The following is a 24,441-nucleotide window of genomic DNA, read 5'->3' as shown; positions in this document are numbered from 1 at the left end:
CCAACAGAAGGAAAAACTCTCTTTTAACAGAAGAAACCACAACAGAAGGAAAAACTCTCTTTTAACAGAAGAAACCTCCAACAGAAGGAAAAACTCTCTTTTAACAGAAGAAACCTCCAACAGAAGGAACAACTCTCTTTTAACATGAAGAAACCTCCAACAGAAGGAACAACTCTCTTTTAACAGAATAAACCTCCAACAGAAGGAAAAACTCTCTTTTAACAGAAGAAACCTCCAACAGAAGGAAAAACTCTCTTTTAACAGAAGAAACCTCCAACAGAAGGAAAAACTCTCTTTTAACAGAAGAAACCACAACAGAAGGAAAAACTCTCTTTTAACAGAAGAAACCTCCAACAGAAGGAAAAACTCTCTTTTAACAGAAGAAACCTCCAACAGAATGAAAAACTCTCTTTTAACAGAAGAAACCTCCAACAGAAGGAAAAACTCTCTTTTAACAGAAGAAACCTCCAACAGAATGAAAAACTCTCTTTTAACATGAAGAAACCTCCAACAGAAGGAAAAACTCTCTTTTAACAGAAGAAACCTCCAACAGAAGGAAAAACTCTCTTTTAACAGAAGAAACCACAACAGAAGGAAAAACTCTCTTTTAACAGAAGAAACTTTCAACAGAAGGAAAAACTCTCTTTTAACATGAAGAAACCTCCAACAGAAGGAAAAACTCTCTTTTAACAGAAGAAACCTCCAACAGAAGGAAAAACTCTCTTTTAACATGAAGAAACCTCCAACAGAAGGAAAAACTCTCTTTTAACAGAAGAAACCTCCAACAGAATGAAAAACTCTCTTTTAACAGAAGAAACCTCCAACAGAAGGAAAAACTCTCTTTTAACAGAAGAAACCTCCAACAGAATGAAAAACTCTCTTTTAACAGAAGAAACCACAACAGAAGGAAAAACTCTCTTTTAACAGAAGAAACCTTCAACAGAAGGAAAAACTCTCTTTTAACATGAAGAAACCTCCAACAGAAGGAAAAACTCTCTTTTAACAGAAGAAACCTCCAACAGAAGGAAAAACTCTCTTTTAACAGAAGAAACCTCCAACAGAAGGAAAAACTCTCTTTTAACAGAAGAAACCACAACAGAAGGAAAAACTCTCTTTTAACAGAAGAAACCTTCAACAGAAGGAAAAACTCTCTTTTAACATGAAGAAACCTCCAACAGAAGGAAAAACTCTCTTTTAACAGAAGAAACCTCCAACAGAAGGAAAAACTCTCTTTTAACATGAAGAAACCTCCAAAAGAAGGAAAAACTCTCTTTTAACAGAAGAAACCACAACAGAAGGAAAAACTCTCTTTTAACAGAAGAAACCTCCAACAGAAGGAAAAACTCTCTTTTAACAGAAGAAACCTCCAACAGAAGGAACAACTCTCTTTTAACATGAAGAAACCTCCAACAGAAGGAACAACTCTCTTTTAACAGAATAAACCTCCAACAGAAGGAAAAACTCTCTTTTAACAGAAGAAACCTCCAACAGAAGGAAAAACTCTCTTTTAACATGAAGAAACCTCCAACAGAAGGAAAAACTCTCTTTTAACAGAAGAAACCTCCAACAGAAGGAAAAACTCTCTTTTAACAGAAGAAACCTCCAACAGAATGAAAAACTCTCTTTTAACAGAAGAAACCTCCAACAGAAGGAAAAACTCTCTTTTAACAGAAGAAACCTCCAACAGAATGAAAAACTCTCTTTTAACATGAAGAAACCTCCAACAGAAGGAAAAACTCTCTTTTAACAGAAGAAACCTCCAACAGAAGGAAAAACTCTCTTTTAACAGAAGAAACCACAACAGAAGGAAAAACTCTCTTTTAACAGAAGAAACTTTCAACAGAAGGAAAAACTCTCTTTTAACATGAAGAAACCTCCAACAGAAGGAAAAACTCTCTTTTAACAGAAGAAACCTCCAACAGAAGGAAAAACTCTCTTTTAACATGAAGAAACCTCCAACAGAAGGAAAAACTCTCTTTTAACAGAAGAAACCTCCAACAGAATGAAAAACTCTCTTTTAACAGAAGAAACCTCCAACAGAAGGAAAAACTCTCTTTTAACAGAAGAAACCTCCAACAGAATGAAAAACTCTCTTTTAACAGAAGAAACCACAACAGAAGGAAAAACTCTCTTTTAACAGAAGAAACCTTCAACAGAAGGAAAAACTCTCTTTTAACATGAAGAAACCTCCAACAGAAGGAAAAACTCTCTTTTAACAGAAGAAACCTCCAACAGAAGGAAAAACTCTCTTTTAACAGAAGAAACCTCCAACAGAAGGAAAAACTCTCTTTTAACAGAAGAAACCACAACAGAAGGAAAAACTCTCTTTTAACAGAAGAAACCTTCAACAGAAGGAAAAACTCTCTTTTAACATGAAGAAACCTCCAACAGAAGGAAAAACTCTCTTTTAACAGAAGAAACCTCCAACAGAAGGAAAAACTCTCTTTTAACATGAAGAAACCTCCAACAGAAGGAAAAACTCTCTTTTAACAGAAGAAACCACAACAGAAGGAAAAACTCTCTTTTAACAGAAGAAACCTCCAACAGAAGGAAAAACTCTCTTTTAACAGAAGAAACCTCCAACAGAAGGAACAACTCTCTTTTAACATGAAGAAACCTCCAACAGAAGGAACAACTCTCTTTTAACAGAATAAACCTCCAACAGAAGGAAAAACTCTCTTTTAACAGAAGAAACCTCCAACAGAAGGAAAAACTCTCTTTTAACAGAAGAAACCTCCAACAGAAGGAAAAACTCTCTTTTAACAGAAGAAACCACAACAGAAGGAAAAACTCTCTTTTAACAGAAGAAACCTCCAACAGAAGGAAAAACTCTCTTTTAACAGAAGAAACCTCCAACAGAATGAAAAACTCTCTTTTAACAGAAGAAACCACAACAGAAGGAAAAACTCTCTTTTAACAGAAGAAACCTTCAACAGAAGGAAAAACTCTCTTTTAACATGAAGAAACCTCCAACAGAAGGAAAAACTCTCTTTTAACAGAAGAAACCTCCAACAGAAGGAAAAACTCTCTTTTAACAGAAGAAACCTCCAACAGAAGGAAAAACTCTCTTTTAACAGAAGAAACCACAACAGAAGGAAAAACTCTCTTTTAACAGAAGAAACCTTCAACAGAAGGAAAAACTCTCTTTTAACATGAAGAAACCTCCAACAGAAGGAAAAACTCTCTTTTAACAGAAGAAACCTCCAACAGAAGGAAAAACTCTCTTTTAACATGAAGAAACCTCCAACAGAAGGAAAAACTCTCTTTTAACAGAAGAAACCACAACAGAAGGAAAAACTCTCTTTTAACAGAAGAAACCTCCAACAGAAGGAAAAACTCTCTTTTAACAGAAGAAACCTCCAACAGAAGGAACAACTCTCTTTTAACATGAAGAAACCTCCAACAGAAGGAACAACTCTCTTTTAACAGAATAAACCTCCAACAGAAGGAAAAACTCTCTTTTAACAGAAGAAACCTCCAACAGAAGGAAAAACTCTCTTTTAACAGAAGAAACCTCCAACAGAAGGAAAAACTCTCTTTTAACAGAAGAAACCACAACAGAAGGAAAAACTCTCTTTTAACAGAAGAAACCTCCAACAGAAGGAAAAACTCTCTTTTAACAGAAGAAACCTCCAACAGAAGGAACAACTCTCTTTTAACATGAAGAAACCTCCAACAGAAGGAACAACTCTCTTTTAACAGAATAAACCTCCAACAGAAGGAAAAACTCTCTTTTAACATGAAGAAACCTCCAACAGAAGGAAAAACTCTCTTTTAACAGAAGAAACCTCCAACAGAATGAAAAACTCTCTTTTAACAGAAGAAACCACAACAGAAGGAAAAACTCTCTTTTAACAGAAGAAACCTTCAACAGAAGGAAAAACTCTCTTTTAACATGAAGAAACCTCCAACAGAAGGAAAAACTCTCTTTTAACAGAAGAAACCTCCAACAGAAGGAAAAACTCTCTTTTAACAGAAGAAACCTCCAACAGAAGGAAAAACTCTCTTTTAACAGAAGAAACCACAACAGAAGGAAAAACTCTCTTTTAACAGAAGAAACCTTCAACAGAAGGAAAAACTCTCTTTTAACATGAAGAAACCTCCAACAGAAGGAAAAACTCTCTTTTAACAGAAGAAACCTCCAACAGAAGGAAAAACTCTCTTTTAACATGAAGAAACCTCCAACAGAAGGAAAAACTCTCTTTTAACAGAAGAAACCACAACAGAAGGAAAAACTCTCTTTTAACAGAAGAAACCTCCAACAGAAGGAAAAACTCTCTTTTAACAGAAGAAACCTCCAACAGAAGGAACAACTCTCTTTTAACATGAAGAAACCTCCAACAGAAGGAACAACTCTCTTTTAACAGAATAAACCTCCAACAGAAGGAAAAACTCTCTTTTAACAGAAGAAACCTCCAACAGAAGGAAAAACTCTCTTTTAACAGAAGAAACCTCCAACAGAAGGAAAAACTCTCTTTTAACAGAAGAAACCACAACAGAAGGAAAAACTCTCTTTTAACAGAAGAAACCTCCAACAGAAGGAAAAACTCTCTTTTAACAGAAGAAACCTCCAACAGAAGGAACAACTCTCTTTTAACATGAAGAAACCTCCAACAGAAGGAACAACTCTCTTTTAACAGAATAAACCTCCAACAGAAGGAAAAACTCTCTTTTAACAGAAGAAACCTCCAACAGAAGGAAAAACTCTCTTTTAACAGAAGAAACCTCCAACAGAAGGAACAACTCTCTTTTAACATGAAGAAACCTCCAACAGAAGGAAAAACTCTCTTTTAACAGAAGAAACCACAACAGAAGGAAAAACTCTCTTTTAACAGAAGAAACCTCCAACAGAAGGAAAAACTCTCTTTTAACAGAAGAAACCTCCAACAGAAGGAACAACTCTCTTTTAACATGAAGAAACCTCCAACAGAAGGAACAACTCTCTTTTAACAGAATAAACCTCCAACAGAAGGAAAAACTCTCTTTTAACATGAAGAAACCTCCAACAGAAGGAACAACTCTCTTTTAACATGAAGAAACCTCCAACAGAAGGAACAACTCTCTTTTAACAGAATAAACCTCCAACAGAAGGAAAAACTCTCTTTTAACATGAAGAAACCTCCAACAGAAGGAAAAACTCTCTTTTAACAGAATAAACCTCCAACAGAAGGAACAACTCTCTTTTAACAGAATAAACCTCCAACAGAAGGAACAACTCTCTTTTAACATGAAGAAACCTCCAACAGAAGGAACAACTCTCTTTTAACAGAATAAACCTCCAACAGAAGGAAAAACTCTCTTTTAACATGAAGAAACCTCCAACAGAAGGAAAAACTCTCTTTTAACAGAATAAACCTCCAACAGAAGGAACAACTCTCTTTTAACAGAATAAACCTCCAACAGAAGGAAAAAGGAAGAATTTCTGATTTGTAATGAAATATTTCAGAAGATTCTGATTTGACGACCTGCGCTCGAACCCCGCCCTCCCATTGGCTCCTGGTCGAAGCTTCGTACCTGCAGCCTGCGTCTGTATCCCGCTGACGACCGCTGGGATCTGCGTGGTCAGCGGCGTCTGAAGTTGCGTCTGCAGCAGGCCGACGGCCGTCGTCGCCACGGTTACCTCCATGGATCCCAGCGGAGGCGAGAGCACGTCGCCGTACATGTACGGAGGCGTTGGAGGGTGTTCACCTTTAACTAGGATCTGTAGCGGGAGAGGAGTAAGGGGGCGGGGTCAGTCGGGGTTATCCATCCCCTTTTTCCTTTGTTTTAGTTCAATAAAGCTGATATAAATACAGAGATTTCAAACGCACCTGTGGTTCCGGTGCCGACGCCGAGCAGTCGGACCCGAGCGAGGACGCCGGAGACGGAGGCTCCGCTTTCACCTGGAACACTGAGAACGAACAAAACCAGCAGTGAACATTACGGTTTCACGTTAAAAACATTCGTAAGTCAGGTTTTGAATAGACTCGATGGGGGGGTGGGGGGGACTTACACATTTCCACCGGTAACGGCTGCGTTATCGTCATTTCATTTTTTATCACCGGGGCGTCGCCTTCAGAGGAAAACAAGTTATTCCCGCTTCCCGAGGTTTTAATCACGATAAATTCAAATTTATACACTCATGAAACTTTTATTACTTCAACAGTTATAACTGCTGAGGGTTTTTTCCCCCCACAAATTTGCGATGTCATTTGGTACTTTGAAGTGATTTTATTGCAGTAAAATTGTGGCAATTAGAAACAAAAAGCTCTAATTTCTTTAAGGAAAGGCTCCGATCTGCGTCTGTCTGTACCTGTGAGGAGATTGTCGTCGAGGTGTTGCCACGGCGACGTGGGGTTGTCCGGGTCGAGGGTGAGAATGAGGTCATTGTCGAACTGGGAGATACAAAAAGAGAGTCAAACACCAGCAGGATTAGTGTGTGTGTGTGTGTGTGTGTGTGTGTGTGTGTGTGTGTGTGTGTGTGTGTGTGTGTGTGTGCAGTTCAACGTTTTCGAGGAACAAACCTAACGAACCACAACATATAAAAACTTTTTAAAATCAGAAAATAATAAATAAAATAACAAATATAATTTTATACGCAGAGAACGTATAAAAAGATCGTACACAGAGAACGTATAAAAAGAACGTACGCAGAGAACGGTATAAAAAGATCGTACGCAGAAAACCTATAAAAAGATCGTACGCAGAAAACCTATAAAAAGAACGTACGCAGAGAACGTATAAAAAGAACGTACGCAGAGAACGTATAAAAAGAACGTACGCAGAGAACGTATAAAAAGATCGTATACAGAGAACGTATAAAAAGATCGTATGTAGAGAACGTATAAAAAGATTGTATGCAGAGAACGTATAAAAAGATCGTACGCAGAGAACGTATAAAAAGATCGTACGCAGAAAACCTATAAAAAGATCGTATGCAGAGAACGTATAAAAAGATCGTATGTAGAGAACGTATAAAAAGATCGTATGCAGAGAACGTATAAAAAGATCGTACGCAGAGAACGTATAAAAAGATCGTATGCAGAGAACGTATAAAAAGATCGTACGCAGAGAACGTATAAAAAGATCGTACGCAGAAAACCTATAAAAAGATCGTATGCAGAGAACGTAGCGCCCGTCAGCGCCCCCTGCAGCAGCAGAGCTGAACTGCATCTTTTCTCTCTGACTGTGAAAGTGTTTGAGTTTTGAATGTTGGTGTCAGTTGGTCAGAAACCGGAGACGCCGGTCTTTGTGTTCGTACCGCCGCGTCGTATTTCAGGCCGCGGCCGACGTCTCCGTCCTCGCCCTCCTCCATGCTCTCACACTGGTACAGGCAGGCATCTGCAGAGAACATCAACACAGTCAGATCACAGTCGCACATTCAGGACGGCGTCCTTCCCTCCGTCGGAGGTTCTATTCCCGTGGAAGACGGTCGCGGTCGGTCCGCCGGTCGGTAATAAAGAGTGGAGTCCAGAACCTGGGTTCATTACCGGTTCAAAAACTAACACTGAAACCAGTTAAACCCTTCAAGAACATTTACAAAACTAGTCCAAACAAAGCCTTTAATAAAGTCCAAAACCAACAACCTAAGTGTCAGAAACTCGTCCAATCAGAGTCCAAAACCAGTTTAAAACGAGCCTAAAGCAAGTCCAAATACAGCCTGAAAACAAGTCTACAATCTGTCCAAAACCTGTTGAAAACGGGTCAAAAACCGAGTCAAAAACCAACAAACTGGTTTGGGCCCTTATTTCTCCCATCATGCCTTGCGTGTCATGACGAGGTGTCCTGCTCTGGACTTTGAAACTGAAACACAGGACCTTTTTATTTGCGTCCTGTCGGAGGACTGCAGGTGTTTTCATGGGATTCACACCAGTTTCTGATGCGACTCTTTAAAATGCTTTAAAACAAAACCAAAAAGTCTACAAGCTGCAACCAGAAGTCACCCAACTGTCTGCATTTTTGTAATAACAACAAATAATCAAACAGTTTAACAGTGGATCGAAGAAAATGAACCTGTAACTCTTTGGAGTTTTTATTTTATCAAGCAGAAATTAATTATTTACATCTCTCGTGTTTCAATTTATTTTTTTTAATGAACCACATTGTTTACTGCCAATAAATGACTCTTCTACATTATGGTGCATTATGACATTACCTATTCTATAATTGTGATATAAAAAGCAAAGAAAAAGACATTTAAGTCGTTAATTCAAATTATTTTGGATGCTAAAAAATCTAAAATTTCAAGATCTTGAGAGCCCTTTTTGCACAAAATTTCACGTAAATTTTTAGATTATTTTTTTTTTTTTTATGCCAATATATTGGTGTTGGGGGGGGTATAAATATTGTAGACGTATATTGTAGTTACGGCCCTGGAGGTGCCTGAGGAAATAGTGTTTATGGGGGTCAAAACATCCCAGAATCACCCCCCCCCCCCTCACCCCCCCCGACCCGGGACCTGAAACATGTCAACACAAACCGAAACGACACCGGTGGAGGAATGAAACAACGACACCTGAGTTTATTACCGTGTAATCGTTTTCAAGATAAAACCGGCACGTCAGGGTGGACGAACCGAACGCAGCTCCTCCCCCACATGCACCGCGCGCGCACACACACACACACATACACACCTAAACACACACACACACACACACCTAAACACACACACACACACACACCTACACACACACACACACCTACACACACCTACACACACACACACACACACACCTACACACACACACACACCTAAACACACACACACACTCTCACCTACACACACACACACACACACCTAAACACACACACACACACACACCTACACACACACACACACACACACACACACACACACACACCTACACACACACACACACCTACACACACACACACACACACACACACACACACACACACACACAACAGGAAGTCATCAAATACACGTTTTAATGTTCAAATTATCGCCGTTATCCGCCCCCCCACCATGCTTCACTCCCCCCCCCTCACTCCACCATGCCTCACTCCACCATGCTTCACTCCGCCCCCCCTCACCCCACCATGCCTCACTCCGCCCCCCCACCATGCCTCACTCCACCATGCCTCACTCCGCCCCCCCCACCATGCTTCACTCCGCCCCCCCTCACCCCACCATGCCTCACTCCGCCCCCCCACCATGCCTCACTCCACCATGCCTCACTCCGCCCCCCGCCGTGCCTCACTCCGCCCCCCCTCACTACACCATGCTTCACTCCGCCCCCCCCTCACTCCACCATGCCTCACTCCGCCCCCCCCGCCGTGCCTCACTCCGCCCCTCCTCACTCCACCATGCCTCACTCCGCCCCCCCTCACTCCGCCCCCCGCCGTGCCTCACTCCGCCCCCCCCTCACTCCGCCCCCCCTCACTCCGCCCCCCCACCATGCCTCACTCCGCCCCTCCTCACTCCACCATGCCTCACTCCGCCCCCCCCTCACTCCGCCCCCCAACATGCCTCACTCCGCCCCCCGCCGTGCCTCACTCCGCCCCCCCCTCACTACACCATGCTTCACTCCCCCCCCCTCACTCCGCCCCCCCTCACTCCACCATGCCTCACTCCGCCCCCCCTCACTCCGCCCCCCACCATGCCTCACTCCGCCCCCCCTCACTACACCATGCTTCACTCCCCCCCCTCACTCCACCATGCCTCACTCCGCCCCCCCACCATGCTTCACTCCGCCCCCCCTCACCCCACCATGCCTCACTCCCCCCCCCACCGTGCCTCACTCCCCCCCTCCCCCCGGTGTGAGCACTAACTCACCCCAGTCTTCGCTGGTCAGGAGGTTGTCCTCGAAGAAGCGGCTGTCCAGGTCCGAGAGAAGCTCCGCGCTCATCGCCGCTGAAGGGTGCGTTTGGGTCCGGGGAGCAGCAGGGGGCAGCGGCGGGCGGGCGGGGAGCTCCGTGACGACAGGCTAGCTTACACGAAACAACACGCGGACAACCCTCTGGCTTCAGCGTCCGGGCAGCTCGGCGGCAGCGGCCATGATATCATTTATCAATCAAAGTAGGATATTTAATATTTAGTCCATCAGGAGGTCGATGTTTCTGTCCCGTCGGTGAGGGGGGAGGGGGGCTCCGACACGGGCTGTCGCTCCTTCCTGGAGCTTCGCATATGACACACAAGGAAACGTTTTTGCCAGAAAGGTACCACCCACTTTTAGCAGAGCTGGCCAATACCAGCAAAGATACGTGTGATTGACAAGATGTAAGGACCAATGAGATATTTCAAAGGGAGCGATTGCGGACAGGGGAGGGAGTAGATAAACCAATCAATGACGAGAAGAGAGCGAGACGGGCGTTTAAAGGTGATTTGGCCCAATGGAACGGTGGCTTGTTGATTGACAGGCAACATCAACCAATCAACGCGAATAATTTTTTTTTTTTTCCGAAGTGACGAGAAGGCTAAGCCAATCACGGCGGGGTTTACCAGGGCCCAAAAAAATAAAGCGTTTTAATGTAAGTCACGTTGATTCAGGCGCTGCGATTAAAAAACTGTTTATGTTAGTTTATGGAAAAAAAAACAAAAAAAACAACAAAAAAAAAAAAACTGGTGCACATGACTAAAAAAAAAAACAACATTTAAGATGTCAAATGCACTTTGTATCCGCAGTCAGTATTATTTTAAAAGTTTTTTTTTTTTTTTAAGTTAGGAGGAGAGTGGGAGTCATTACATAACAGCAGAGGAGGTGAACAAGGACAAACTGAAACACTGCCTGCAGCTCTCCTCTATTGTTTATGATATAGATAAAGCAGAGCGCCCCCTAGTGACTTATTCTGGTGCTTGTAAGAGCATGTGTCTTATATTTATATATATACACCTACATATACACGTATATATACACGTACACATACACGTCACACTTTGTATTCAAAGTCATTCAATTACTTTTATTTACAGATTCACCCCAAAACACTTCACAGTTACAGAGAATTTTCTATGTTCATATAAAAACTGAATAACTACAAAATAATTATGAGTTATAAACAAGTTGAAAGTTAAATGACAGAAAATACTTCTTTTAAAAAAATTTAAAAAAAACACTAAGAGAAGTAAAAAGGTTTTGATTTGGAAATAACGGGTTTATAAGATGTTTGGATTTTCAAAATAAAAGGTCAGAAAAACAGATTTAGATACAGATGTTTTCATCAGTGAATGAAGGGTTCATTTAAGCTTTATTTATTTTTTTTCAGTATTCATGTTAAGAGATGATGAACATTTCAGCTGTTTACGTTGTTTTACAGTCACAGAGACGTTAGCTGGTAAAAATCTTCAGAGGGATTTCACCTACAGAGCCAATGCATGGAAACATCCTGTCGGTGAAAGTGTGTGTGAAGGTGTGTATGTGTGTGTTCGTATCAGGATCAGAGAACGACAGCTTCCCTCCTTTCCAGTCCAGATTCACTCTGATCCTCTGGAGCTTCTTCTGTACTTGGACATCAGTGTTTGGAGCTGCTGGTGACTGCGCTGACAATTTACCTTTATAGAAATATATTCTCCAAAATCCAGAGTATATGAATCCCTTCCTCTTGACAGACTCTGCCAACACACCCAGTGTCCACTCTGGACTGTCTCCAACCTTGACGTCCCAGCTGTGAGTCCCTGATTTAAAACCCTCAGAGCTCAGGACAGAGCGGGAGAAGTCAAACCTCTCTGGATTATCAGGAAGCTGCTGTTTATGTCCTCGTCTCACACCGGTCAGATCTTCAGACAGGACGAGTCCTGGACCAGCAGTGTTTGGATCCAGAACCAGAGGAGTGTAGGAGACCCTGTCCTCCATGTTGCTCCAGATGTTGAAGGCCAGGTTGCCCAGATGTTTGGCCTGGTCTATCAGAGCTCCTGAGGGCAGCTGCAGATCCTCCAGCAGGGGGCAGCGTCGGACTCTTTCCGCTGCAGCCTTGTAGTTGTTGAGGAAGGAGATGTCTTCAGCTCTCAGATCCTCCTCTGTGGCTCTGACTGCATCTGAGAGAGCTGGTATCTGTCTGCTCAGAGCCTCCACCTTCTGCTTCATCATCCGACTCTTCTGCTCCTCTTCCTCCCTCAGTGCAGCCATCCTGACCTCCTCTTCCTCCTCTAGAAACTGGTGCAGCTTCTTGAACTGTTGCTTAATCTGCATCTCTGTGTTTTGGGCCTGGACCTTAATGTGTTTTTCTGCTCGATCAAACTCCTGTTTAACTCGTTCAGAAACCTTTAACTTCTCCTTTAAGGGCTCCAGAGTTTCCCGAAGTTCCTTCTTGTGTTGTCGTGCAGCTTCATCGACGGGTCTGAACATGTGGCCGGTGTGTTTTTCTGAATCTCTGCAGACGAGACACGCTGGCTGCTGATGGTCCAGACAGAAGAGTTTGAGTTTCTCAGAGTGCAGACTGCAGAGATCCTCTGGAGGTCTCTGATCTCTCTCCTGTGAGAAGCGCTCGCACAGGTTCTTTAACGACAGGTTAGAAGGAGGTCTGGCCATTGAACTTCTTCTATTACAAAGTGGACAATCATGATTTTCATTCTTTGTCCAACATCTGTGCAGACAGTCTCTGCAGAAGTTGTGGCTACATGACAGGATGACAGGATCTTTAAAGACATCAGTGCAGATTGAACAGCGGAAATCCTCCTGAAATCTGGACGCCATTTTCTCTTCGAGTGAAAACAAGCAGGAAGAATTTCACTTTTCTCCTGAGAAACTCTTGTTCAGTTTGTAGATTCAGCAGCTTCAAGTTTCAGTATTCCCAGTTTTGCTTTCCGTCCTGCTGAAATGTCACGAATTGTTTTTCCAAAGTCAATCTGATCGTCTGTCTCTCACCGCGTGTTCAACTTCTCTCATTGAGCCACAATAACAGCCTGTTTCCTGGTTCAGTTCAGGTGTGTCAGGTGAGGGGCGGAGCTTTGTCAGAGCAGGATCACAGGATTGTACAGTTGAGCTTCTGCAGAAAGTGCAGAAACTTTGTGAGAATTTAAAAGATTCTCTCCATTCATTTCAATGGCAGGAATGTTTTCAGTAACAGTTGAGTGTCAAAAAGTAGAAATGTAATAGATAAGTTCAGTAGATGCAGAAATGTTCACAAAAGCAGAATATTTAGTTCTTTAAATGAAAAAGATGGAAAGAATTTGATTGTGTAATACAAGTCCTTTTCTTTTACTAAGAATTGTCCCAAAAAAAAATCCATAAAAAAGTTTAAATCGTGTCTCCAGGTAAAAGTATAATGAACTAGTTGAAGTTCAAAGTGGACAAAGTCTTAGAAGATTTGAAAATTCTCTCCATTCGTTTCAATGGCAGGAATTTTTCAGAAAAAGTTGACTATTTCAAAAAGTATAAATACAATAACAAAGTTGGATAAAAACATAAATGTCCAGAAAAATCTGAACATTTTGATATTTGAATGATTTAAATCAGGGAAAGTATGCAGAAGTACTAAAGAAAAGACAAATCTCAAAAAGTGAAGAAATTTTGCGAATGCTGACTCGGCGTTTTACACTGTAAAGGTGTCGTTTTTCATCATGTGACAGAAACACAGAGGAATTGTCTGGCCTGACTTGATCATGAGGATGATTGAATGCTGCAGTTTAACGACAAAAAGTTGGGAAGAATTTGATTGTACAATACTCGCCCATTTATGACTAAGAAATTTTCCAAAAAATCCATAAAACCTAAACTGTTTTCATTCAAAAGCTGTGAAAGTTAACAAAACTCTCAATAGAAGTGTATTATTTCAGTTTCTTGTGCCTATTTAAAGTTTAAATTGTGTCTCCGGGTAAAAGTTTGACAAACTAGTTGAAGTTCAAAGTGGACAAAGTCTTAGTAGATTTGAAAATTCTCTCCATTTTATTCAATGACAGGAGTTTTTTCAGAAAAAGTTGACTATTTGAAAAAATATAAATACAATAACAAAGTTGAATAAAAATTTAAATATGCAGAAAATGCTGAACATTTTGATATTTAAATTATTTCAATGGGAGAAAGTGTGCAGAAGTTCTTAAATAAAGAAAAATCTCAAAAAGTGAAGAAATTTTGCAAATGCTGACTCAGCGTTCTATTTCACCGGGGTTCAATAAACTCCTATGTTCAATTGAAACAACACGTGACACTTTATACATTGATCAATTCAATAGATTTTTACATACACATTCAACTCGGAAAATTTTACAGTTACAGAGAACTCTTTATGTTCATATTCATATAAACTGGATTTCTATTAAATGGAAATGAAAAATGTACGAAACAACTATGAGTTTTAAACAATATGTGTCTGCAGTTGAAAGTTAAATGTAAAAATAGACATAAAACCACCAAGAGAAGTAAAAAGTTTTTGATTTGGAAATAACGGGTTTATAAGATGTTTGGATTTTCAAAATAAAAGGTCATAAAAACAGATAAAATAAGACAAGATTGACTATTAATCCCACAGTGGGGAAATTCCTTCATCAAAGCTTCAAGAAAAAAACAAAAAGTGCACACAATATGAAAAAAATTACAAATACGTGTAAAATATAAGAAATAAGATAGATAAAAAAATAATTATTTTAGCACAAGTACACACAAACAGACTATATACACAAAAACAAAAAAAATTAATTAACAAATACATAAATACAGTTTGGGATGAATGGAAAAAAATGTCCAGTGCTATGAAATGAAATGAGATGAAATGAGATGAACAGTGCAACGATATTATTGTAGGTTGGAGTTGTACAGTCTGACAGCCGTCGGAACAAATGACCTGTGGTAGCGCTCTTTCCTGCACTGAAGGTGCAGATTTAGTTTCCAGATGTTTTCATCAGTGAATGAAGGGTTCATTTAAGCTGTTTTTTGTTTTTTTTCAATATTCATATTAAGAGATGATGAACATTTCAGCTGTTTACGTTTATTTCTAGTCACAGAGACGTTAGCTGGTAAAATCTCCACATCACCTACAGAGTCAATGTATGGAAACATCCTGTCGGTGAAAGTGTGTGTGAAGGTGTGTATGTGTGTGTTCGTATCAGGATCAGAGAACGACAGCTTCCCTCCTTTCCAGTCCAGATTCACTCTGATCCTCTGGAACTTCTTCTGTACTTGGACATCAGTGTTTGGAGCTGCTGGTGACTGCGCTGACAATTTACCTTTATAGAAATATATTCTCCAAAATCCAGAGTATATGAATCCCTTCCTCTTGACAGACTCTGCCAACACACCCAGTCTCCACTCTGGACTGTCTCCAACCTTGACGTCCCAGCTGTGAGTCCCTGATTTAAAACCCTCAGAGCTCAGGACAGAGCGGGAGAAGTCAAACCTCTCTGGATTATCAGGAAGCTGCTGTTTATGTCCTCGTCTCACACCGGTCAGATCTTCAGACAGGACGAGTCCTGGACCAGCAGTGTTTGGATCCAGAACCAGAGGAGTGTAGGAGACCCTGTCCTTCATCTTGCTCCAGATGTTGAAGGCCAGGTTGCCCAGATGTTTGGCCTGGTCTATCAGAGCTCCTGAGGGCAGCTGCAGATCCTCCAGCAGGGGGCAGCGTCGGACTCTTTCCGCTGCAGCCTTGTAGTTGTTGAGGAAGGAGATGTCTTCAGCTCTCAGATCCTCCTCTGTGGCTCTGACTGCATCTGAGAGAGCTGGTATCTGTCTGCTCAGAGCCTCCACCTTCTGCTTCATCATCCGACTCTTCTGCTCCTCTTCCTCCCTCAGTGCAGCCATCCTGACCTCCTCTTCCTCCTCTAGAAACTGGTGCAGCTTCTTGAACTGTTGCTTAATCTGCATCTCTGTGTTTTGGGCCTGGACCTTAATGTGTTTTTCTGCTCGATCAAACTCCTGTTTAACTCGTTCAGAAACGTTTAACTTCTCCTTTAAGGGCTCCAGAGTTTCCCGAAGTTCCTTCTTGTGTTGTCGTGCAGCTTCATCGACGGGTCTGAACATGTGGCCGGTGTGTTTTTCTGAATCTCTGCAGACGAGACACGCTGGCTGCTGATGGTCCAGACAGAAGAGTTTGAGTTTCTCAGAGTGCAGACTGCAGAGATCCTCTGGAGGTCTCTGATCTCTCTCCTGTGAGAAGGTCTTAGGCTCGTCCTTTGATCTTCTTCTTTTACAAAGTGGACAATCATGATTTTCATTCTTTGTCCAACATCTGTGCAGACAGTCTCTGCAGAAGTTGTGGCTACATGACAGGATGACAGGATCTTTAAAGACATCAGTGCAGATTGAACAGCGGAAATCCTCCTGAAATCTGGACGCCATTTTCTCTCCGAGTGAAAACAAGCAGGAAGAATTTCACTTTTCTCCTGAGAAACTCTTGTTCAGTTTGTAGATTCAGCAGCTTCAAGTTTCAGTATTCCCAGTTTTGCTTTCCGTCCTGCTGAAATGTCAGGAATTGTTTTTCCAAAGTCAATCTGATCGTCTGTCTCTCACCGCGTGTTCAACTTCTCTCATTGAGCCACAATAACAGCCTGTTTCCTGGTTCAGTTCAGGTGTGTCAGGTGAGGGGCGGAGCTTTGTCAGAGCAGGATCACAGGATTGTACAGTTGAGCTTCTGCAGAAAGTGCAGAAACTTTGTGAGAATTTAAAAGATTCTCTCCATTCATTTCAATGGCAGGAATGTTTTCAGTAACAGTTGAGTGTCAAAAAGTAGAAATGTAATAGATAAGTTCAGTAGATGCAGAAATGTTCACAAAAGCAGAATATTTAGTTCTTTGAATGAAAAAGATGGAAAGAATTTGATTGTGTAATACTCGCCCATTTTTTTACTTGGAAATTGTGCAAAAAATCCATAAAACCTAAACTGTTCTTATTCAAAAGCTGTGAAAGTTAACAAAACTCTAAATAGAAGTGTTGTATTTTAGTTTCTTGTGCCTATTTAAAGTTTAAATTATGACTCCAGGTAAAAGTATAATGAACTAGTTGAAGTTCAAAGTGGACAAAGTCTTAGTAGATTTGAAAATTATCTCCATTTTATTCAATGGCAGGATTTTTTTCAGAAACAGTTTACTATTTCAAAAAGTATAAAAACAATAACAACGTTGAATAGAAATGTAAATATTCAGAAAATGCTGAACATTTTGATTTTTTTTTTAATGATTTCAATAGGTGAAAGTATGCAGAAGTACTTAAAAGTAGAAACATCTCAAAAAGTGAAGAAATTTTGCAAATGCTGACTCAGCGTTTTATTTCACCGGGGTTCAATAAACTCTTATGTTCAATTGAAACAACATGTCACACTTTATACATTGATCCATTCAATAGATTTTTATGTACACATTCAATTCAGAAAACTTTACAGTTACAGAGAATTCTTTATGTTCATATTCATATAAACCCGATTTTTATTGATCTGAATCAGAAATGTACGAAACAATTATGAGTTTTACACAATATGTATCTGCAGTTGAAAGTTAAATGACAGAAAAGACATAAAACCACAAAGAGAAGTCAGAAGTTATTGATTTGGAACTAACGTCTTTATAAGATGTTTGGATTTTCAAAATAAAAGGTCCGAAAAACAGATTTAGACACAGATGTTTTCATCAGTGAATGAAGGGTTCATTTAAGCTTCTTTTTTTTTCTTTTCAGTATTCATGTTAAGAGATGATGAACGTTTCAGCTGTTTACGTTGTTTTACAGTCACAGAGACGCTCACTGGTAAAATCTTCAGAGGGATTTCATCTCCAATGTAAATGTATGGAAACATCCTGTCGGTGAAAGTGTGTGTGAAGGTGTGTATGTGTGTGTTCGTATCAGGATCAGAGAACGACAGCTTCCCTCCTTTCCAGTCCAGATTCACTCTGATCCTCTGGAGCTTCTTCTGTACTTGGACATCAGTGTTTGGAGCTGCTGGTGACCATGTTGAGTATTTATCTATATAGAAACATATTCCCCAAAATCCAGAGTATATGAATCCCTTCCTCTTGACAGACTCTGCCAACACACCCAGTCTCCACCATGTACTGTCTCCAACCTCGACGTCCCAGCTGTGAGTCCCTGATTTAAAACCCTCAGAGCTCAGGACAGAGCGGAAGTCAAACCTCTCTGGATTATCAGGAAGCTGCTGTTTATGTCCTGGTCTCACACCGGTCAGATCTTCAGACAGGACAAATTCTGGACCAGCAGTGTTTGGATCCAGAACCAGAGGAGTGTAGGAGACCCTGTCCTCCATGTTGCTCCAGATGTTGAAGGCCAGGTTGCCCAGATGTTTGGCCTGGTCTATCAGAGCTCCTGAGGGCAGCTGCAGATCCTCCAGCAGGGGGCAGCGTCGGACTCTTTCCGCTGCAGCCTTGTAGTTGTTGAGGAAGGAGATGTCTTCAGCTCTCAGATCCTCCTCTGTGGCTCTGACTGCATCTGAGAGAGCTGGTATCTGTCTGCTCAGAGCCTCCACCTTCTGCTTCATCATCCGACTCTTCTGCTCCTCTTCCTCCCTCAGTGCAGCCATCCTGACCTCCTCTTCCTCCTCTAGAAACTGGTGCAGCTTCTTGAACTGTTGCTTAATCTGCATCTCTGTGTTTTGGGCCTGGACCTTAATGTGTTTTTCTGCTCGATCAAACTCCTGTTTAACTCGTTCAGAAACCTTTAACTTCTCCTTTAAGGGCTCCAGAGTTTCCCGAAGTTCCTTCTTGTGTTGTCGTGCAGCTTCATCGACGGGTCTGAACATGTGGCCGGTGTGTTTTTCTGAATCTCTGCAGACGAGACACGCTGGCTGCTGATGGTCCAGACAGAAGAGTTTGAGTTTCTCAGAGTGCAGACTGCAGAGATCCTCTGGAGGTCTCTGATCTCTCTCCTGTAAGAAGCGCTCGCACAGGTTCTTTAACGACAGGTTAGAAGGAGGTCTGGCCATTGAACTTCTTCTATTACAAAGTGGACAATCATGATTTTCATTCTTTGTCCAACATCTGTGCAGACAGTCTCTGCAGAAGTTGTGGCTACATGACAGGATGACAGGATCTTTAAAGACATCAGTGCAGATTGAACAGCGGAAATCCTCCTGAAATCTGGACGCCATTTTCTCTCCGAGTGAAAACAAGCAGGAAGAATTTCACTTTTCTCCTGAGAAACTCTTGTTCAGTTTGTAGATTCAGCAGCTTCAAGTTTCAGTATTCCCAGTTTTGCTTTCCGTCCTGCTGAAATGTCACGAATTGTTTTTCCAAAGTCAATCTGATCGTCTGTCTCTCACCGCGTGTTCAACTTCTCTCATTGAGCCACAATAACAGCCTGTTTCCTGGTTCAGTTCAGGTGTGTCAGGTGAGGGGCGGAGCTTTGTCAGAGCAGGATCACAGGATTGTACAGTTGAGCTTCTGCAGAAAGTGCAGAAACTTTGTGAGAATTTAAAAGATTCTCTCCATTCATTTCAATGGCAGGAATGTTTTCAGTAACAGTTGAGTGTCAAAAAGTAGAAATGTAATAGATAAGTTCAGTAGATGCAGAAATGTTCACAAAAAGCAGAATATTTAGTTCTTTGAATGAAAAAGATGGAAAGAATTTGATTGTGTAATACAATTTTTTTTTTTTACTAAGAATTGTCCAAAAAAAAAAAATCCAAAAAACCCATAAAAAAGTTTAAATCGTGTCTCCAGGTAAAAGTTTGACAAACTAGTTGAAGTTCAAAGTGGACAAAGTCTTAGAAGATTTGAAAATTCTCTCCATTCGTTTCAATGGCAGGAATTTTTCAGAAAAAGTTGACTATTTCAAAAAGTATAAATACAATAACAAAGTTGGATAAAAACATAAATGTCCAGAAAAATCTGAACATTTTGATATTTGAATGATTTAAATCAGGGAAAGTATGCAGAAGTACTAAAGAAAAGACAAATCTCAAAAAGTGAAGAAATTTTGCGAATGCTGACTCGGCGTTTTACACTGTAAAGGTGTTGTTTTTCATCATGTGACAGAAACACAGAGGAATTGTCTGGCCTGACTTGATCATGAGGATGATTGAATTCTGCAGTTTAACAACAAAAAGTTGGGAAGAATTTGATTGTACAATACTCGCCCATTTATGACTAAGAAATTTTCCAAAAAATCCATAAAACCTAAACTGTTTTCATTCAAAGGCTGTGAAAGTTAACAAAACTCTCAATAGAAGTGTATTATTTCAGTTTCTTGTGCCTATTTAAAGTTTAAATTGTTTCTCCGGGTAAAAGTTTGACAAACTAGTTGAAGTTCAAAGTGGACAAAGTCTGAGAAGATTTGAAAATTCTCTCCATTTTATTCAATGACAGGAGTTTTTTCAGAAACAGATGACTATTTCAAAAAGTATAAAAACAATAACAACGTTGAATAAAAACGTAAATATGCAGAAAATGCTGAACATTTTGATATTTAAATGATTTCTATAGGCTAAAGTATGCAGAAGTACTTAAAAGTAGAAACATCTCAAAAAAAGAAAAGAAATTTAGCAAATGCCGAAAATATCCATAAAATCTAAACTGTTTTTATTCAAAAGCTTTGAAAGTTAAGAAAACTCAGAATATACTTTTAATGTGAGTTATTTGTGCCCTGTTTAAAGTTTAAATTGTGTCTCCCGGTAAAAGTAATGAACTAGTTGAAGTTCAAAGTGGGCAAAGTCTGAGAAGATTTGAAAATTATCTCCATTCGTTTCAAAGGCAGGAATTTTTTCAGAAAAAGTTGACTATTTCAAAAAGTATAAATTCAAAAACAAAGTTCAATAGAAATGTAAATGTGCAGAAAAGCTGAACATTTTGATATTTAAATGGTTTCAATAGGTGAAAGTATGCAGAAGCTTTTAAAAGTAGATGAATCTAAAAAAAAAAAAAAAAAAACGATTTTGCGAATGCTGACTCAGCTAGATTTCACTGGGGATCAATAAACTTTTATGTTCAACTGAAACAACACGTCACACTTTATATGTTGATCAAATCAATAAATTTTTAAGTACACATTCAACTCGGAAACCTTTACAGTTACAGAGAACTCTATGTTCATATTCATATAAACTCAATTTTTATTGATCTGAATCAGAAATGTACAAAACAATGAGTTTTAAACAACATGTGTCTGCAGTTGAAAGTTAAATGACAGAAGACATAAAACCACCAAGAGAAGTCAGAAGTTACTGATTTGGAACTAACATCTTCATAAGTTGTTTGGATTTTCAAAATAAAAGGTCAGAAAAACAGATTTAGTTTCCAGATGTTTTCATCAGTGAATGAAGGGCTCATTTAAGATTTTTTTTTTTTTTTTTTTTTTTTTTTTTTCAGTATTCATGTTAAGAGATGATGAACGTTTCAGCTGTTTACGTTGTTTTACAGTCACAGAGACGTTCACTGGTAAAATCTCCACATCACCTACAGAGTCAATGTATGGAAACATCCTGTCGGTGAAAGTGTGTGTGAAGGTGTGTATGTGTGTGTTCGTATCAGGATCAGAGAACGACAGCTTCCCTCCTTTCCAGTCCAGATTCACTCTGATCCTCTGGAACTTCTTCTGTACTTGGACATCAGTGTTTGGAGCTGCTGGTGACTGCGCTGACAATTTACCTTTATAGAAATATATTCTCCAAAATCCAGAGTATATGAATCCCTTCCTCTTGACAGACTCTGCCAACACACCCAGTGTCCACTCTGGACTGTCTCCAACCTTGACGTCCCAGCTGTGAGTCCCTGATTTAAAACCCTCAGAGCTCAGGACAGAGCGGGAGAAGTCAAACCTCTCTGGATTATCAGGAAGCTGCTGTTTATGTCCTCGTCTCACACCGGTCAGATCTTCAGACAGGACGAGTCCTGGACCAGCAGTGTTTGGATCCAGAACCAGAGGAGTGTAGGAGACCCTGTCCTTCATCTTGCTCCAGATGTTGAAGGCCAGGTTGCCCAGATGTTTGGCCTGGTCTATCAGAGCTCCTGAGGGCAGCTGCAGATCCTCCAGCAGGGGGCAGCGTCGGACTCTTTCCGCTGCAGCCTTGTAGTTGTTGAGGAAGGAGATGTCTTCAGCTCTCAGATCCTCCTCTGTGGCTCTGACTGCATCTGAGAGAGCTGGTATCTGTCTGCTCAGAGCCTCCACCTTCTGCTTCATCATCCGACTCTTCTGCTCCTCTTCCTCCCTCAGTGCAGCCATCCTGACCTCCTCTTCCTCCTCTAGAAACTGGTGCAGCTTCTTGAACTGTTGCTTAATCTGCATCTCTGTGTTTTGGGCCTGGACCTTAATGTGTTTTTCTGCTCGATCAAACTCCTGTTTAACTCGTTCAGAAACCTTTAACTTCTCCTTTAAGGGCTCCAGAGTTTCCCGAAGTTCCTTCTTGTGTTGTCGTGCAGCTTCATCGACGGGTCTGAACATGTGGCCGGTGTGTTTTTCTGAATCTCTGCAGACGAGACACGCTGGCTGCTGATGGTCCAGACAGAAGAGTTTGAGTTTCTCAGAGTGCAGACTGCAGAGATCCTCTGGAGGTCTCTGATCTCTCTCCTGTGAGAAGGTCTCACACAGGTTCTTTAACAACAGGTTAGAAGGAGGTCTGGCCATTGAACTTCTATTACAAAGTGGACAATCATGATTTTCCTTCTTCGTCCACCATCTGTGCAGACAGTCTCTGCAGAAGTTGTGGCTACATGACAGGATGACAGGATCTTTAAAGACATCAGTGCAGATTGAACAGCAGAGATCCGACTGAAATCTGGACGCCATTTTGTCTCAGTGAAAACTGCAGGCAGACGACTCGATCAGGACATTCACTGAAAGTTACTTTCAATTTATTCCTGAGAAACTCTTGTTCAGTTTGTAGATTCAGCAGCTTCAAGTTTCAGTATTCCCAGTTTTGCTTTCCGTCCTGCTGAAATGTCAGGAATTGTTTTTCCAAAGTCAATCTGATCGTCTGTCTCTCACCGCGTGTTCAACTTCTCTCATTGAGCCACAATAACAGCCTGTTTCCTGGTTCAGTTCAGGTGTGTCAGGTGAGGGGCGGAGCTTTGTCAGAGCAGGATCACAGGATTGTACAGTTGAGCTTCTGCAGAAAGTGCAGAAACTTTGTGAGAATTTAAAAGATTCTCTCCATTCATTTCAATGGCAGGAATGTTTTCAGTAACAGTTGAGTGTCAAAAAGTAGAAATGTAATAGATAAGTTCAGTAGATGCAGAAATGTTCACAAAAAGCAGAATATTTAGATTTTTGAATGAAAAAGATGGAAAGAATTTGATTGTGTAATACTCGCCCATTTTTTTACTTGGAAATTGTGCAAAAAATCCATAAAACCTAAACTGTTCTTATTCAAAAGCTGTGAAAGTTAACAAAACTCTAAATAGAAGTGTAGTATTTTAGTTTCTTGTGCCTATTTAAAGTTTAAATTGTGACTCCAGGTAAAAGTATAATGAACTAGTTGAAGTTCAAAGTGGACAAAGTCTTAGTAGATTTGAAAATTATCTCCATTTTATTCAATGGCAGGATTTTTTTCAGAAACAGTTTACTATTTCAAAAAGTATGAATAGAATAATAAAGTTGAATAGATGCAGAAATGTCAAGGAAAATCTGAACATTTTGATATTTGAATGATTTAAATCAGGGAAAGTATGTAGAAGTACTAAAGAAAAGAAAAATCTCAAAAAGTGAAGAAATTTTGCGAATGCTGACTCGGCGTTTTACACTGTAAAGGTGTCGTTTTTCATCATGTGACAGAAATCGAGGGATTCTTTTACCTGACTTGATCATGAGGATGTGTTTGTGGACATGATGAAGACGACCTTTGAACTCTTTAAGGACCCAGTTGACAAACAGAAGCTTCTCCATCTTCTGAGTCTTCAACTACGTCAGTCACCAGCGATCAATAAACTCTGAAAGCACATGCATGAAATAATGTCTTTCCTCCAACTATGACGCTTGGCATTCAGGCCAAAGAGTTCAATCTTTGTTTCATCAGACCAGAGAATTTAGTTTCTCATGGTCTGACAGTCCTTCAGGTGTCTTTTGGTAAACTCCAGGTGGGCTGTCATGTACCTTTTACTGAGGAGTGGCCTCCGTCTGGCCACTCTACCATACAGGTCTGCTTGGTGGAGTGCTGCAGAGATGGTTGTCCTTCTGGAAGGTTCTCCTCTCTTCACAGAGCAACGTTGGAGCTCTGTCAGAGTGACCATCGGGTTCTTGGTCACCTCCCTGACTAAGGCTCTTCTCCTCCGATCGCTCAGTTTGGCCGGGCGGCCGACTCTAGGAAGAGTCCTGGTGGTTCCAAACTTCTTCCATTTACAGATGATGGAGGCCACTGTGCTCATTGGGACCTTCAATGCTGCAGAAATGTTTCTGTACTCTTCCCCAGATCTGAGCCTCCATACAATCCTGTCTGAGGTCTACAGATGATTCTTTGGACTTCATGTCTTGGTTTGTGCTCTGACATGTCAACTGTGGGACCTTATATAGACGGTGTGTGTCTTTCCAAATCATGTCCAATCAACTGAATTTACCAGGTGGACTCCAATCAAGTTGTAGAAACATCTCAAGGATGATCAGTGGAAACAGGAAGCAGCTGAGCTCAATGTTGAGTGTC

The 24,441-nt window shown here is 40.7% G+C and overlaps 5 protein-coding genes across 5 annotated transcripts in view; all 5 read right to left on the bottom strand.

Annotated features, from left to right (window-relative positions):
• atf6b (activating transcription factor 6 beta) overlaps window positions 1-10,136 on the bottom strand; it is a 15,840-nt gene extending 5,704 nt beyond the window's left edge. Inside the window, 6 exon segments of the mRNA XM_069168674.1 lie at window positions 5,515-5,701; window positions 5,811-5,890; window positions 5,993-6,052; window positions 6,293-6,374; window positions 7,241-7,320; window positions 9,776-10,136. Coding sequence (XP_069024775.1) covers window positions 5,515-5,701; window positions 5,811-5,890; window positions 5,993-6,052; window positions 6,293-6,374; window positions 7,241-7,320; window positions 9,776-9,848 — 562 coding nt within the window. The 5' untranslated portion in view covers window positions 9,849-10,136.
• Window positions 10,137-11,172: 1,036 nt separating this feature from the next.
• LOC138209880 (nuclear factor 7, brain-like) lies at window positions 11,173-12,907 on the bottom strand. The gene has a single exon (XM_069168680.1). It carries the CDS (start codon window positions 12,630-12,632, stop codon window positions 11,268-11,270), a length of 1,365 nt encoding a protein of 454 aa, XP_069024781.1. The 5' UTR covers window positions 12,633-12,907; the 3' UTR covers window positions 11,173-11,267.
• Window positions 12,908-14,534: 1,627 nt separating this feature from the next.
• On the bottom strand, window positions 14,535-16,393 carry LOC138209879 (nuclear factor 7, brain-like). The gene has a single exon (XM_069168679.1). It carries the CDS (start codon window positions 16,209-16,211, stop codon window positions 14,796-14,798), a length of 1,416 nt encoding a protein of 471 aa, XP_069024780.1. The 5' UTR covers window positions 16,212-16,393; the 3' UTR covers window positions 14,535-14,795.
• Window positions 16,394-17,134: 741 nt separating this feature from the next.
• LOC138209877 (nuclear factor 7, brain-like) lies at window positions 17,135-19,174 on the bottom strand. Its single transcript, XM_069168676.1, has one exon. It carries the CDS (start codon window positions 18,961-18,963, stop codon window positions 17,515-17,517), a length of 1,449 nt encoding a protein of 482 aa, XP_069024777.1. The 5' UTR covers window positions 18,964-19,174; the 3' UTR covers window positions 17,135-17,514.
• A 1,167-nt stretch (window positions 19,175-20,341) lies between these two features.
• LOC138209876 (nuclear factor 7, brain-like) lies at window positions 20,342-22,801 on the bottom strand. The gene has a single exon (XM_069168675.1). The coding sequence runs from the start codon at window positions 22,593-22,595 to the stop codon at window positions 21,120-21,122; it is 1,476 nt and encodes a 491-aa protein (XP_069024776.1). The 5' UTR covers window positions 22,596-22,801; the 3' UTR covers window positions 20,342-21,119.
• Window positions 22,802-24,441: the final 1,640 nt, after the last annotated feature.

Source organism: Embiotoca jacksoni, unplaced genomic scaffold (genome assembly GCF_022577435.1).
Source record: "Embiotoca jacksoni isolate LCO1_2020_lvr unplaced genomic scaffold, fEmbJac1.0.p SCAF_41, whole genome shotgun sequence".
NCBI classification, from domain to species: Eukaryota; Metazoa; Chordata; class Actinopteri; family Embiotocidae; genus Embiotoca; species Embiotoca jacksoni.
The sequence above is the reverse complement of the archived record's forward strand: the minus strand, read 5'-3'. Positions and strand labels throughout refer to the sequence as shown.